The sequence below is a fragment of the Callithrix jacchus genome, chromosome 14 (genome assembly GCF_049354715.1).
Source record: "Callithrix jacchus isolate 240 chromosome 14, calJac240_pri, whole genome shotgun sequence".
In the NCBI taxonomy this organism is placed as follows: domain Eukaryota; kingdom Metazoa; phylum Chordata; class Mammalia; order Primates; family Cebidae; genus Callithrix; species Callithrix jacchus.
The window spans coordinates 39,659,117-39,675,409 of record NC_133515.1 but is presented as its reverse complement, the minus strand read 5'-3'; the positions used below and the strand labels follow the sequence as shown (position 1 = coordinate 39,675,409).

Genomic DNA, 16,293 nt, shown 5'->3' with positions numbered 1-16,293 from the left:
TGATTGAGAGAAGACTGCTAAGACAATTGGGTGACAGGAGAATGTAAATAGTAGCAACGGCCAGCACTCAGTAAGTGCTTACTGCATAGGTGTATTAATTTCCTTAATTCTCACAACCATCTTATAATTATTACCCCCACTTTCCAGATAGGGAAACTGATGCAGCCGGTAAGTGCTAGAGCCAGGATTCAAACCAGAGCCATCTGACCACCGTAAAAGCTTAAAGCGCCACACAGACTACGCACTGCTGCCTCCTGGACACAAGGGCCAGCTCTACCATATATTGCTCTGATATATCTGAGTCTGTTTCTTCATCTGTGAAATGGGGATAATAATAATAACAGTAGCCACCTTATGGTGCTGGGAGGAGTCAATAACATCAGGAGTGTCCATAGCACAGTGCCTGGTACATGGTCAGTGCCTATTTGATTAATAGCTATCCTTACGTTATTATTATAAAATCACATCTATTTCGCATCAAGCTCTAGACTTCTGAAATATTTTATCTTCTCTGAGCCTCTGATTGTCCCTCCAGGGAGGCAGGGAAGGTGTGATTTGTTCCCACATTACCGCTGAGAGCTGAGGCCCAGAGAGGTAAAGGTGCAATACGTACAGACAGAGCTGAATCCCCCGTCACCCGCCATGACACCTCAAGGTCAGTTCCGGCGTGGCCAACCCTTCCTCAGACACCCAGCTACCACCCAGAGCCATGCCCCTCACCTCCACCCGAAGGATGTCATCCACAGGAAGGTCCTCCACCTTCTGCTCACTGTGCTCCACCAGCTTGGTCTCCAGGGAGAGCAGAACCCGGCCACGATAAGCCACACCTTCCCCCTGCCAGGAAGGTCAGGTCACCAGGAGCAGGGGAGACAGAGTGGAGGAGGGGAAGGAAAAGGGCATGCTCTGGCCTTCAGGTGGCCCATCTCCCAGGCCTCCAGGAGGTCCCTGAGCCAATCTCATCCCCCACAGATGAGGAAAGCATGGCCAGAGAGTTTGGGGATATGACAAGCCACCTGGATGGACAGTGCCAGAAGCCAACTCAGCCCAAGAGACAAAGACAGAGTAGGAGCCTGGGTGCTTCAGGGCCAGAAACATGAAAAGATTAGACTGGCACTCGGGAAGGGGCAGAGTCAAGGAGCAGAAAGAGGGTTCCCTGACGGGGTGGTTGCCTGGTCATGGGCCCCCAGGCCGGGCTGGAAAACCCTGCATGCAGGCCTGGGCTCCTGAGGGACCTGGGCATCTGGCATCCTGCCCTTGCCAGGGCTCCAGCCAGCTCACCTTGCCCATGTTGAGCTCTGCGTAGGGGTCCGGGAAGCCCGTGAACTCTCTGGGACTGCCATAGAGGTTGACGTAGCAGGGCCCGAAAGTGGGGAGGAAGCCCAGGTGGTCATCCACTGGGAGACATAAGTGGAAATCAGAGGGGTTGGCCCAGTGGGGCTTCCCAATGCTCAACCCAGCCACCTTCCAGCCTAAGCCCACCCCTGGCCCTCAGTTCCCTCGACATGCACCAGCTACAGCTCCTGTCAGAACAATGACAAGGGCAATAGCTCTCACGCCATCCCCTAAGTCTCTTTCCTCCTCACCAGCATGCTGAGATGCAATCATATTTTTATCATTTTTCTTAGTCCCATTTTGCAGATGAGGAAACCGAGGCTCAAAGATGCAAAGAAATACACGACAACAAAGTGGCAGGGTCCAGAATAGTGTCACCTCAAAGCTCATGCACTCGGCCAGCACACAAAGCAGGGGTTCGGGCCCCTCCACTGCTTGTGCCCCTCCCCAACCCCAGCCCCAAGTCCCGCATCTGCTCTCCACCCTATGCTTCTCTAGGCACGGCAGGCCCTGCAGCCAATGGGGAGGGGCTAAGAGGTCCCAGAACCTGGTAATCAGAGAGACCAACTCCCAGGATGCCAGGAATGGAGCCCGGCTAGACATTCCTCCTCCATGGGGCAGCCCCCAGGCACACGCCTCATGCCCTCACGGCCTTGCCTCATCCCAGAATCTCCTCCCCACACACACAGTGTACAAAGAACAATTTTTCAACAGAGCAGATCAGAGGAGAGTTCGAGAATTACACTCATGAGGAGGGGAAATCTCTCTACATCCTTTCTGTCCTTTTTTAGAGGCTCTCCTTTGCTAACATCATTTTCCAGCTCACAGCTGAGTTTCCTAGATGGGGCTTGACTGGCCTACTCTGAAGACCCTAAAATGCCACAGTGTCCCTTTCAGAGGAATAGGGAAGAGGTTGTTTCCAAAATGCCAAAGGTGGAAAGCAGGGCCAGAGATGGGAACCCTCTGGAACAACCCAGTCAATCCTCACGAGGATGGGCAAAGTAGGTACAAAACGAATGGCCTCAGCACAGAAGCGTTTGAGCCAGACCCAAGATCAGGCACCGGAAATCCAGCCCTTCTGAGACCCTAGGGATGAGGAATGGGCCAGGACAGGGAGGGGCCAGAAGGCTGGAGCCGCACCTCCCCTCTTAGCAAGGAGCTTTAACACCTTCCCTCTCCTAGACCCCGGCACAGACAGGGCGCTGGCCTTCAGGAGAGGTGGGAGGCCCAGGCAGAAGGGCTCACAGGAGCATTAATGTTTATTTGTGTTAATCATCTCAATTATGATTTACTTTGGGGATGTCGACCCCAAGAGTTTTTAACTCCTCTTGGGCTCCTCCTGGCCCCTAAAACACCTCACACTCCCCCTGCCCCACTCCAGACCCTCTGTTACTACCAGACAGAGCAGTCTCACTTGAGCATCAGCCCAAGCCTGGCCCACTTAAGAAGGGTTTGGGGAGGTGGGAGGAAATTGATCTCAAAGCATTTTGAACAGTTCACACATTCCACAGAGGCTGGAAGGCGGCAGCAAAGGTACGTCCAGGGGCCATGGGGGAATCTCAGTCCCACTTCAGGCGAATCAAAAACCCCCACACCCCCAGCACCCTCATTCCTCCAGCCAAAACTCCAAGGCCCCACTCCCCTGGCCGTCCCAAGGTGACAGCAACGTACGGTCTGAGGCTTGCGAAGGCTTGATGGCACCTGCAGGCTCCTCTGAAGCGTAAAGAAATGGAAAAGGGGTTAGGGTGGGCATGGCTGGAAGGAGGACTGGTTACATGAATGGGCTGTGGATGGAAAGCTGGCAGACAGACAGATGGAAAGACAGCTCCTGGGTGCAAAACAGATGTGGCCCTAGACCCCACCCTCTGCCCAACTGTGAATTTATCACAAACTAAATCATCACAGGCCCTCGAGACACAGCCCCCAACACCCTGTGAGCCCTGGCGGGGGGGGGGGGGGGGTCCCACCTGGCCTGCCCATCAATCTGTGTGTTCTGCTGACCAGTTGAAAATTGGACCCAAAACTGGATTCAATACACTCAAGAAATAATTCAGAAAAGAAAATGTGCTTTTTCATATGATAGCCAGATAAGTGAAGGAAACAAAGTACAGACAACAGAAGGGTGGGAAGACACAAAGGAGCCAGAGGCACACCCCACACTCCAATCCCCAAGGCAGATCACGCTTGGGACCAGGTGTGCGGACCAGGGACATTTCAAGGCACAACATCTCCACCTAGTGGCCAAGTCCAAGATCGCCCCGAGGGCTCCACGTTGCATTTTCACAACAGCAGGCACTGGCATCTGGCTTCCAACACATGCCGCTTTCAGGGAAGCACAGAGCCAGACGCTGTCCACAATCTAGAGACGCTATACACTTGGGTGCGCCCCTAAATGTTGGTAAGGAATGTCTAGAGATAAGAGAAGCAAGGAAGGGAATGCTCTGGCACGTATGCACTCCGAATCTGTCCCTCGCTGCTAGGCAGGTACACGATGTCACCAAGGCCGCAGACACCCCTCGTCTTCCTCTACTGTCCTCTCTGATTTCCTCCACTTCCCAAATCTGACCTTCCCATTCTCCTTCTCCAACAGCAACATGTAACGCAGTCTGAGGCCATGTGCCTGCCCGGGGCGTGGTGGGTGAACTTACTGGTTACCTCCCTTCCTTCTTCACCTTTACATATTGCTGTCCTCCAGAAAACACCTGTTTTTCCCCTAGCTCCATGACTGCAGTCAGAAGTCAAGGGATGAAGAAAACTTTGTGAAGGAAGAATGCACAAAGATACAGAGAGAAAGAGTGGAGATGAGAGAAGAAAGCATGGCCGTCTGGAATGAGGACGGGGCAGAGGCAGCAAGGAGGCCTGGCCCAGCCCCCCAGCCCTCCTCAGCCGGGCCTCAGCTATGAGTGCCAGCCGGCAGACACCAGGGCTGGAGAGATCAAAGTCCATGGCCACCTTCGTACCCAAAGAAACAGGTTTCCTTCCATGGGCGATCCAGGGCTCTGGTCACGGAGCTTTCTGCAACAGCGCAAGGGCCGACACAGGCACAGCTGCAGCCCCGAGGAGCACAGTGGCCAGGACCACCGGAAGGAAACAGATTCCATTTTAAGCTCCTTATAAATGATTACTAACAGGCCTGGCCCGTTATCTCGGGCTAATGAGGCCAAGGTCACCGTTCCAACCCCCATGTGCTTCTTACAGCGGCAAAATCGGTTTCCCACCCAGACTGATTTTGAATTCTGGCTGCAGACTGGTGCCCAGCCCAGACGCAGATGTCCCCCTAATCCCACCAGCCATCTGACCAACACATGCCTCAGGTAGCTCAGAGGACCAAGTGGGTGGCTGTGGAGCAGCCTGCTTCCCAACCACACCTTTTCATTAATTCACCCATTCTTTCTATTTATTTATTTATTCACTCCTTTATTTTTTGAGACAGTGTCTCTTTCTGTCATACCCAGGCTAGAGTGTAGTGGCACCATCTCAGCTCATTGCAACCTCCACCTCCCAGGTTTAAGCAATTCTCCTGCTTCAGCCTCCCAAGTAGCTGGGATCACAGGCACCTGCCGCCACACCCAGCTATTTTTTGTATTTTTAGTAGAGATGGGGTTTCACCATGTTGACCAGGCTGGTCTCGAACTCCTGAACCTCAGGTGATCCACCCGCCTCGGCCTCCCAAAGTGCTGGGATTACAGGTGTGAGCCATCACTCCCGGCCTAATTCACCCATTCTTTCGTTCATTTGTTCATTCAGCAAACCTGACCAGATACAGGATGAGGCACTGGGAGTGTGTAATAAGACACAGCCCTGCTGATGTCTTAGGTCAATGACTCCTGACTTGGGGGGTGGATCGCAGTCTGGGTGTGAAGACCCATCCCAGGCTCTCTGGCAGCTAAGTCTGCAGACAGCTCAAGGGCACATTGACCAGTGAAGCCACCCAAGACAAAGCCACTATTTAGTCCTCATCACCCTTCTGCCAAAACACAAGTGTTTGTTTTATTGTGTTTTCCCTCAGTCCAGGGAGCTGGGGCTGTGGAAATCCAAAGCACAGATGAATGCTCCCAGTTCTATGGCCGGAGCAGTGAAGCCCAGCTGCCTCACCTGGGGTAAGGTGAAGGAGATAGAGAGCAGGACCTCCCAGCCCAGTGAGCCACAAGTCCCAGCCCTGCACACAGCCCCCAGGGTGCGCGTGAAGACGCTGAGGTCGTCACCTTGGGTCTGCCCTGCCAGCTCCCTCTGCCTCGCGGCACATCCCCAAGCCCATGGCGGCTGGCTGCCTGACTCTCGCTTGCGCCAGGCAAGAGGAGAAACCGAAAACTGCTGGGAAATCAGCATCATCTACATTCCAGAGACAAAAGGAAACTAACGTTGGATTTTTTAGCTATGGAAAACCCTAGGATACAAGTACTATTTATGGAGCATGAGTTTCCTATGTATAAAGTTATCAAAGAATCTGTAAGTTTCACAGAGATCCTGTGCCTGTTACCTTTCAAACGACCTGCAGCTTCTAAGGAAAGCGCTCTTTTTTTAAAAACAAAATTCTTGCTTAATACTTCAGAGCACAGGGTCCAAGGAACACTCTAGTGTGCCCAGGCAAACTTGCGGGCAGAGGTGTTTAAGAGGTTAGCGTTAGGTCTTGTCCTCACTGGAAACAAAAACAAAAACAGAAAAACAAAAACTCCTAGTTGAACCAAATCATCTGGTGAACCCTGAGGCGGGGAAATACAGAGAAAGAACTTGTTTTTACAGTTCAGTTTCATTTGGGCTTTGAGAGCAGTGAGGAAATAGCAGTGCTGTCTACAGCCCCAAGGGGCTGGAAGCCCACAATGTGGGGAAACAACATGAAAGGGCTGAGAGCGAAGTCGGAGCGACCAATCCGAGGGGGCTGAAGACAAGTGGGGGAGGCTTGGCGGGAGCCAGGCGTGGGCCCCACCTCAGGGTCCGGGAGAGGCCCTGGCCCAGAAAGGGACCCACAGCTGCAGGAACGGGACAGGAGAGTCCGAGAGCCAGCAAGGACAGCTCCAGTTGGATGCACGAGTTTAACTCTTTTACTGTCCCTTAGATCAAGCTATTTAACTGTATATTCAAAACCGGTTAGCTGGTTGCAAGAAGATTCTCATTTATTTCCAGAACCATCTGTGATGGAAGGTGGTCCCTACTTTGAATGCCTCCCGAAGCTCGTGGGGTTGCCCGTGACCTGAGCGCCATCTAGTGGCCACATAACATCTTTCTCACCTTCCATCAACACACTCGTGCAGACAACAGAGAAAGGTGAGGGCTCACACAGAATAGAAATGAAGTCGGGTCGGGGAATGCGAACTCTCCATGGGGAGGGGGCGGGGGTGGAGGGGCTGGTGGCAGGCACGGCTGCAGCCTCATGAGATACGGCTGTCGGAAAACAGTCAGAAATGTCACACTGTGCCTCCACCAATCCCTGCCCTGGATTGAGAGACAGGGACAGCGCCAATCAGAAAACTGGAGACGAGGTTCCTTTCATACCAAGAGTGCTGACCTGAGAGGTGACCCTCTCTCTGCATTACCACCCCCAAATCTCTCCACTTTCACAGAAATTACCTGAACAGCTACTAGTGAAGGGGCCACATCCCGAAACAGGTTGTTCCCACAGCAAGGAAGGGAGGGGCTGGGGCAGAAAGAGCAGATTCACAGTGCCTGCGGGAAGGTGGTTTCTGGGTATCCACTAACTCTGCGTCTCAACAAGGAAATCAGAAGGCAGAGAACAGCTGTATGTGGAAGCTCAGGGAGGGCCTGGGAGCTCATTGTACAATTCTCTACTTGTGTGCGTCCTTGACATTTTCTACAATTAAAAGTTGCTTTTTGTTTTGTTTTGTTTTTTGAGACAGAGTCTCGCTCTGATGCCCAGGCTGGAGTGCACTGGCGTTATCACTGCTCACTGCAACCTCCGCCTCTCAGGTTCAAGGGATTCTCCTATCTCAGACTCCTAGTAGCTGGGATTACCGGCGCCTGCCTCCACACTGGGCTAATTTTTTGTATTTTAGTAGAGATGGGGTTTCACCGTGTTGCCCAGGCTGGTCTCAAACTCCTGAACTCAGGCAATCCACCTGCCTCCGCCTCCTAAAATACTAGGATTACAGGCGTGAGCCACCGCACCCAGCCAAAAGTTGCTCTTTAAATGTTTCCGAGAACTAAGCCAAACCAGTCTTGTCATTTCTTTCTTGCCACGTGGCCTTGGAATATATCATCACCTCTGCCTTGAACTCCTTCCTACCTACTCCTCACAGGCCGGTGGCTTCCCCTCTGGCAGCCTGAGACTCAGGAGGAGTCTTCCTTGACTCCACCAGGTGGAAACAGGTGTCCCTTCCTCTGTTATTCTTTCGTTATGCACATCCTTTTCTTCCAGGGCACTTAACACAACTTATACTCACATTGTTATTTGTCTACTTGTTTGTCGCCTGCCAGGACTGTAAGTTCCCTGAGGGTGAGACCAAAAATATTTTGTTCAATCCTCTATGCCCAGCCCCTGGAACAAGGCATATGCTCAATAAAATCTCCTAAAAAAATTAAGTGAATGAAGAACAATGTCAAGTATATGCCTCTGATAGCTGCCTACATTTATGGAAGGACATGAGGACATCAAGCAGCTGGAATCTAAGCTAACAATGTCTTGCTTAAAAATAATGTAACATTTGGGAGGCCGAGGTGGGTGGGATCACCTGAGGTCAAGACTTCAAGACCAGCCTGGCCAACATGGTGAAACCCCATCTCTACTAAAAGCACAAAAAATTTGCCAGGTGTAGTGGCGAGCACCTGTAATCCTGGCTACTCAGGAGGCTGAGGCAGAGAATCACTTGAATCTAGGAGGCAGAGGTTGCAGTGAGCCAAAATCACGCCACTGCATTCCAGCCTGGGTGAAAAGAGCAAGACTCCATCTCAAAAAAAAAAGAAGTAACTTTTTTTAAGATGGTATCTCCTCCAGTCTCCTCTTCTAGAAGAAGAAGAACTAGAAATTCTCCTAGAGATCTAGACTCTGGAGACAATCACCAACTTCAAAAACACTGGATAGAGTCGGCCAGAAACTGGGCACATTAACCTGTCCTCCAGCTAAAGTTCCGAGGAGATGGAGGGACAGAGAGAGACCCACACGCCATGTCTGTGGGAAACACCAACACTAAACAGAGCTTGCAGGAAACTGAATAAAGCAGGGAGAGGGCAGAGAGCCAACCAGGATATGGAAACCACTTCCGTAAGATTCAGGAAAGCATTCGCCTGCATATCGCAGAAAATGATTTGGAATCCTCAGTAGAGTACAAGAAGATGTAGCTTTTGTGGAACAAGGCAGAACTTCCAGGAGAACAGACAAGGAGCAAAGAAGTAAAGGAAAATATAAAAGGAGTGACAGGGGAAAAAGAAGGGTTGACAAAAAACTACAAATGTAATGGTCCATTTTAAACCACATATGAAGCAGGAAAAGGCAGAATTGGCACAGAAAAAAATCAGATTAGCAACATAGAAAGCCCATCTTAATGACAATAAACAGCAAATGTTGCTTTAGGGTTATTGTGTACCAGACACTATAAGAACCTTACCTTCATAATCTCAGGATTTTTACAACCACCTCATGAGGGCTGGGACTTGTAAGAGCCCTGTTTTACGGAAACTGGAGCAACTCAATTACGAAGAAGCAGAGCCAAGAGCATTTGAACCCAAGCTGATCGGTTGAGAGCTGGAGCTCTCCCCGACTCTGCCTTCAGCTGTCCATGGCATAATGTCAGAATCTTTTAAAAACATTCCTCAACTCAGATTTAAGAATTCATCATGTCTCAGACAAAATTCAATGGGAAGTGTCCTGTACCAAGATAGATCAAAATAATTTTCTACACTGTAAGAGAAAAGGTAAATTCCCATGAGCAACATCTAGTCAGGAAAAAAATAGACTATGAAAGAATCAAATCAGACTGCTCTCAGAAAATATACTAAAATCAAAATAGGTCAAATATTTAAATGTAAAAAATTAATAGAATTAAATATAATCTTAGGGTCTGCTGAAACGTAGGGTTTGAGCATGACCTATAAGGCAGAGACAATACTCTCATTATTTAAATAAGAAATGTTTAAACACAAGCAGCTAGAAAGTTAAAGAAGAAAACAATAAAATAAATCTAAAGAGAGTTAAACAGTGCAAAGATTAAAAATCCAACAAAGTTTTAAAATAAATTTCTAACCAGGCTAATCAAGAAAAAAAGAAAAACTCAAATACATTGCGTTAGAAATAAGAAAAAAGGAAAATACCACAAGTAGAGATAATGATTTAAATTATCAAAATTTGCTCTGTACAACACTATGTAAATAAATTAGACCTCAATGTAATGGATGCTTTTCTAGGAAAATATAAATTATCACAATTGACTACAGTAAAAGCAGCAAACTAAAAATAATCATCATCACAGGAGAAACTGAAAAGCTTTTAAAGAGCTATTACTATACCCACTCAAAAAGGGCACCCAGCCCATATGGTTTTATGGGTGAATTATTTCAAACCCTCAAAAGACTGCACTCTGATGTTATATAAACTGTTCCAGATGTTAGAGAAGACTTTAAATCTTTACAATTAATTTTACAGAGCCAGCATAACGCAGATATCAAAATCAAAGAAATAATAAGCAGACATACCAATTGAAGATAACAGAGAAACAGGCCCAAGAACACATTTAGGAATTTAGTAGGTGATAAAGGCAGCATTTCACAATATAGGGAAAAGATTACTCAAAATACAGTGTTTGTATCACTAAAGAACAATTTTGAAAAAAGTAATGTTAGATCCCTGCCTTATTCCCTAAGGAAAAGACTAACAGATTTGGCTACATAAAAATTCTAAATTGCTGTAGGTCATAAACTATTAATTGGTAAAATAAAGCCAACAAGAATTATTCACTACATATATGACAGAGGAAAAGTTAATATCCATATATATATACACAGAACTGTTACAAAACTATGAGAAAAAGATAAACATCCCTCATATGGACCAAGAACTTAAATAGGACATTTATACTAGAATGAATATAAATTATATAAACATGTTATATATAAATATAATTATTTAAATACTTTCAAGTTGACATCGGTCAACTTCACCAGCTTTCAATAAAATGAAAATTAAGGCAACAATGAAATACCATTTTCACCTGTCAAATTAATAAAAATCCTTTTTTATTATGATTATTTTACCCTGTGTTGGGAAGGTATAGCAAAATAAGCTTAGGGGCATGATGCGCGTATAAAGCAGTCCAGCCTCTTTTGAAGGGCAATTTTGATACATACCAAAATCTTTAACAATGCGAAAATCCTTTCACACAGCAATTCCAATTGTGGGTATTTACCCAAAAGGAAACTCATGACTTGTATGAATATTCGACTACAGAAATATTCATTGCCAATTTAGCTGCTTTTAATGTGGAAACATTTGAAAACACCTACATATTCATAACTAGATCCGCTAGTTAAGGTGGATCATGATACATTCACACAATGGAATATGTGTATTCATTTCAAATTGTATCATAGAAGAACACTTGATAACATGAAAAGATATCTACATCGTATTGTCAAGTGTCAAAAAGCAATTCTCGAAATAACTTGTTCTAATGTATATATGCACATATCCATGTATTATATATATACATCTTACATGCATGTAGAGATATATACATATATACCTACATACATATATACAGAAAGGTCTCGGAGTGCTAATAGTTCTTGTCTGGAGGGGTGGAATTATGGGTAATTTCAGGTAAATTTTATATTCTTTCAGATTGTTTCTTCATTTAAAATTTTATGACCAGGTGCAGTGGCTTACACTGTAATCCTAGCACTTTGGGAGGCCGAGATGGGTGGATCACCTGAGGTCGGGAGTTCAAGACCAGCCTAGCCAATCTGGCAAAAGCCCGTCTCTACTAAAAATACCAAAAAAAAAGTTAGCCGGGCGTCGTGGTGCACACCTGTAATCCCAGCTGCTTGGGAGACTGAGGCAAGAGAATCACTCAAACCCAGGAGGTGGAGATTGCAGTGAGCTGAGATTGTGCCACTGCACTCCAGCCTGCATGATGGGAGCAAGACTCCATCTCAAAAAAAAAAAAAAATTTACAAAATGATGATCAGTTACTTTTTTTAATAGACCAATGAGAGCTCTTTCAATAGCTGTTTAAACTGCTAGAGCATAGTCAGCCAATTCAGGACCTAATGGATGGCCTGGCCACTGCCAGCCAATATTATCTGCAGGAGGGAATTATCCCCTTTGTACCGTTCAGTGGCACATCCCACAATCCAAGTGTAGAGAAGCCTAAACGTCTGCAAAACATCGCGTTCATTGCCAGAGCCCTTCTCAGTGGAAAATGGGCAACAAAGGCCTTACAATCTCCCCTTTTCTGCAAACTCTCAAAACTAGAGGTATAAGCTGGATAGAGGTGGGACAGGAGAGAGCACAAGGGGCCAAAGGGCAAAACAAAGGGAGAACATACCTTCTATTTCTCCTCCAGGAGCAGAGATTTTCGACATACTCAGGTAGGTGGTAGCCACAATGTCATTGTGAGTGAGGCGGTCCCTAGAACAAGGGAGCAGAGAGGGCCTGAACACAGGAAAGGAGCTGCAGGCCACAGCCCGCCCAGGAAGGGGGCAGCCTCAGTGACACATTGGGGTGGGGTGGGGAGGCTCCTGGTCTTTACTTTGGTATGTCACTGAGGCCTGGTAATCCCAGGGATGAAGAGTCTGCACAGAAGGCTTGGCCGAGACTCTCCAAGAGGGAACTAGTTCATCTCGCCAACCACCAGCATCCCATTAGCCAACCAAGCCTGGGGCGCCAGCCTGGATCTCTGTGGACACATCTGCAGGCTGACAGGGAGGAGACCAGAGGCAAGGAGGCAGGGCCAGGAATTGGGGAGACTGCTCAGGGAGCCAGATTCCCAGACCCAGCAAGAGCTGAGAGGCCCAGGAGCTAAAGAAATGTTCAGATCAAGGAGAAAAACAGGTGACCAGGAAGAAACTATCTCCAAGGCCACAGTCTCGCAGTAATACGTGAAGTAATACATAATTCCTTTTTGTATCTGACTTTGTATGTAATGGAGCAGTTTTAGCCTTTATCACTCAGGAGGCTCACACAGCCTTGAGAAATAGGCACTTTTATTATTATCTCTGTTGCACCAATGAGAAAACTGAGGCTCAAAGCCATGTAGGTGCTTGCTCAAGGTCCTCAGGGGAGGGAGGGCAAGACCAGGACGGAAGCCCTGGTGTCTTGATTCCTGGTCCAGTGCTCCTGCTTCCAGGGGGACGCTTCTGGGCTCCCCAACCAGTGTAGGGGACAGTGGGTAGGAGCTCAAGGAGGCTAACTGATTGATTCACCTATTAGCCAACTACATCCTGTGCAGACCCTCCCTCTGAACCCCACTCCTGCCTCCCTTGATGATAATGAGCAGTAATAGCTAACATTTATTGAGCACCTACTAAGAGCCAAACACTGCTAAAAACCATCAAGTGACTTAACCCACTCATTCTCACATCAGCACTATCAGGTAGGTACAATTAGCACCAAATTCAGATGAGAAAGCTGAGGCTGAGAAGGTTAAATAATTTGCCAAGATGGCAAAGCTGGGATTTGAGGCCAGACATGCTGACATGGAAACCAGAGCTCTGATTCCAGCCACCTGCTGCTTCCCAGGTGGGCTAGACCTGGGGTCAAAACCACTAGGTCAAGAACCCCCGCAGCAAACAATATTCCAGCTCCAAATGCAAATGGTGCAGAGGCTAAGAGACGCTGGGCTGGGCAGGACACATCTCCTTCAGGAAGTTTCTCCTGTGTATTTTCCCCTTCTTCTTGGTGCCCCTGCTGTGAGTCACTTAGCCATGTGCAGCTTCAGATGACACATCCCAGCCCCACTGTGAAAGGCACACGCTGGCATGGTGCTTTGATTTTTCTTTGAAATCCTAACACTGTGAGGTACCCTAATCTCTGTCCAATCTCTGCTGTTCCTTCCTTCCTCTTTGCATTTCCCAGGGAGGTGATTAAGCTTTGGTTTTAAAGTTTTCCATCACCTGCACTACATTAGAAAGAATGAATTGTCAGCACAGATCATCATTTTTCCAGGTGAATGATGTTAATAAGAACTGGGAAGCCGAGCATGGTGGCTGAGGCCTGTAATCCCAGCACTTTGGAAGACCGAGGTGGGTGGATCACCTGAGGTCAGGAATTCAAGACCTGCCTGGCCAACATGGTGGAACCCCGTTTCTATTACAAATATGAAAATTAGCCAGGCATGGTGGTGCGCGCCTATAATCCCTGCTAGTCAGGAGGCTGAGGCAGGAGAATCATTTGAACACAGGAGGCAGAGGCTGCAGTGAGCCAAGATCGAGCCATTGCACTCCAGCCTGGGCGACAAGAGCGAAACTCCATTAAAAAAAAAAAGAACTAGAAAGTAAAAATTTCCTGGAATATTTTACAATGAGATTAACACCAGATGACTGACAGTTGATGGGATTTGTACACTGTCTTCATGACCAAACTCTAGAAAAGACCAGCACTTGAAAAGAAATTGGACTTCTGACCTCTGGCCTTCTCTGAATTGAGAGAGGAGGTAAAGAGAGTGGGAGGAGAGAGATTTTGCTTTATGGAGGTAGTGGGTGGTTTGGGTTTTTTTTTTTTTTTTCTGTTTGGTTTTTTAATGAAAAAGGAATTTCTGAAGAATTAAATGGAAGATTAAGTTACAGAGAAAAGGCCATATGGACTATATCCTATTTCCAGGTAATAACAAGAGCTTATCTGCATTTTCTGGGAAGAAAGCACTCTTCTGGAGAGGAACTTGAAGCAGCAGAATGCTTTCTGGCCAAGAGTTGGGTTTTGGGGCTTGGGGTTGCTTTTGGAAAATACAGCAAGTCTGAAAATAGACTCACAATAAAAATGCCACTTCAACCCAAACCAGAGATGCAACCACCAGATTCTGTCATGTGTTTGGATTGTACAGTACGCTGATGCCTTTGACACAGCTCACCCGGACTCGGGCCAGACACATCCACAACAGAGGAGAGAGCCGCACCCACACATGTCCACATGCGCAAACACTCGGGGCACGCACAGCTCATCACGCACAGTTGGAGCGCACACATGGAGAGATGAGATGAAGAGATCATTCTGGGATGTAATGCACATCCTTCCTCGAAACTGCTTCCCCGAGGTACATACCCGTGGTCACTGCCCTCGCAGCCGCTCCCTCGAAGGCCCTCCTGGCGGCCCTCTTTCCTCTCCTCTAATTCTCACAAGCTGTTTTCTTTAGGCCTGGGGAACTGGCACAGAGCTTAATGGCTCTGTGGCCTGGGGGTTTTTCCCTAGTCTCTCATTATCCTCTTGGTTGGGGGTGTCATGGGCATTAGACCAAAGGAGAACACGCTGGGGAACCACACAGCCACGATTTCTTGGGGGCAAAGAAAGGACAACTCTCTCTTTTTGGGAAGCCCAGAGCCCTGAGATCACACATGTGGACCCCGAATGTTCCCCTCCAGTGTGAGAGCGCTCCCCTCAACTAGCAGGAGATGGTATGGGCTCATGGTTAAGAACACAGGCTTTGGAAACAGCAGGCTTGGGTTCGAGCCTGGTCTCAGCTACTTTCCAGCTAGCTGTCAGCTCTGGCAGGTCACTCAATCTTTCCCAACCTGCTTCTCGTCTGTGAATGATGTTGGTGAGTCGATGGTCAGATGGGACGACTCGTGTAGGGTGCTTGCTGGGAACTGGGTCTGGTATATTGTAGGTGCTCAGCAAGTATAGATGCTGTGATCTTTCTAAGATGCCCGAGGGCTGCTGTCCTCACCTGCTGCACAGCTGCCGTGGTGTCCCCTGCTCAGGCAATCTGGTCCACTCCTCCAGCCTGGGGACGCCACCTTTTCATCCCACCACCCCAGGCCGGTACCGCAGCCCGTCCTCCCCGAAGCTCTGTTCTTTCTAGCCGCTCGCCTTGGTTTGTGAGCCTCTCCTCACTGGAATGTCCTCATCCTGAGCTTAGCAAAACTTTTTCACCCCTCCTGCTGGGCCATCACCTGCCCCAACTCCTCCTGCCCTCAGAGATGATTCCTCACAGCCAGTCCCAGCTGGTCCTCCTTATCCGCCTACCTCCCAGCAAGCAGGTGTGAGTAAGCTTCCCAGGAACTGCCCACACCCTCTCCATCCCTGGCTACCCCCAGGGGATATTATCTCTCCTGAACTCCTCCCTCACATTCTCACTACCAGTCACTAGCCGAATGGAACTGAAGGACCCAGTGCCCCTCAGGACAGCCCGCATGGAACTGAAGGACCCAGTGTCCCCTCAGGACAGCCCGCATGGAACTGAAGGACCCATTGTCCCCTCAGGACAGCCCGCATGGAACTGAAGGACCCAGTGTCCCCTCAGGACAGCCCGCATGGAACTGAAGGACCCAGTGTCCCCTCAGGACAGCCCGCATGGAACTGAAGGACCCAGTGTCCCTCAGGACAGCCCGCACTAAAGACTCCAAGACTCAGAACTCACCAGTCTATCACTCGAATCCTCATTTTTTCACACATGGAGGGAAACTGAGGAGGGAATAAAGGCATGTTGAGAGAAGAGTCCTTTTGAAGAAAGAACAGCCCCTCCCCACCCCTAGCCAGCAGATGCTGGGGAGGCAGCAGCCCTGAACCTTCCAAATCCCAGAGCCCCAGGGGCCTCCTTGGGTGTGCTGGGGGCAGGGGACTCACCATGGCAGGCAGTGTGATGTTCTGGTTCCACTGAGGGTTGGCCGTCTTCTCCAAGATCTTGCTGCAGAGCTAGAAGTCACAGGGAGGGAAGAAGTGGACCAAGCTCCATGGGAACTCTGGGCTCCCCCTGGGGCCTCCATGCCAGGCAGTGGCCATTCTCTGCCATGCTGGCTGCCCTTAGGGCTAGGTGTAAGACCCTGGGGTTGGGGCCTAGTGCAGGGGGCTCAGACACAGGG

General features: G+C 48.6%; 1 protein-coding gene across 50 annotated transcripts in view; it reads right to left on the bottom strand.

The window, feature by feature from the left end:
* The window catches only part of DYSF (dysferlin), a 236,648-nt gene that overhangs the window by 134,675 nt on the left and 85,680 nt on the right, over positions 1 to 16,293 (bottom strand). For 34 of the 50 annotated variants that reach the window (XR_013526458.1, XR_013526459.1, XR_013526461.1 and 31 more), the window contains 6 exons: positions 16,058 to 16,126; positions 15,852 to 15,895; positions 11,826 to 11,908; positions 3,004 to 3,045; positions 1,279 to 1,394; positions 721 to 834 (listed from right to left, as the gene is read on the bottom strand). Coding sequence is in view for 44 of the 50 variants with exons in the window: in XM_035272224.2 (XP_035128115.1) it covers positions 721 to 834; positions 1,279 to 1,394; positions 3,004 to 3,045; positions 11,826 to 11,908; positions 15,852 to 15,895; positions 16,058 to 16,126 (468 nt within the window). In the remaining 6 variants the exon portion in view is untranslated. The remainder of the gene's footprint in view (positions 1 to 720; positions 835 to 1,278; positions 1,395 to 3,003; positions 3,046 to 11,825; positions 11,909 to 15,851; positions 15,896 to 16,057; positions 16,127 to 16,293) is intronic. The other 16 variants (XR_013526463.1, XM_078349052.1, XM_035272239.3 and 13 more) reach the window with 1 other exon arrangement.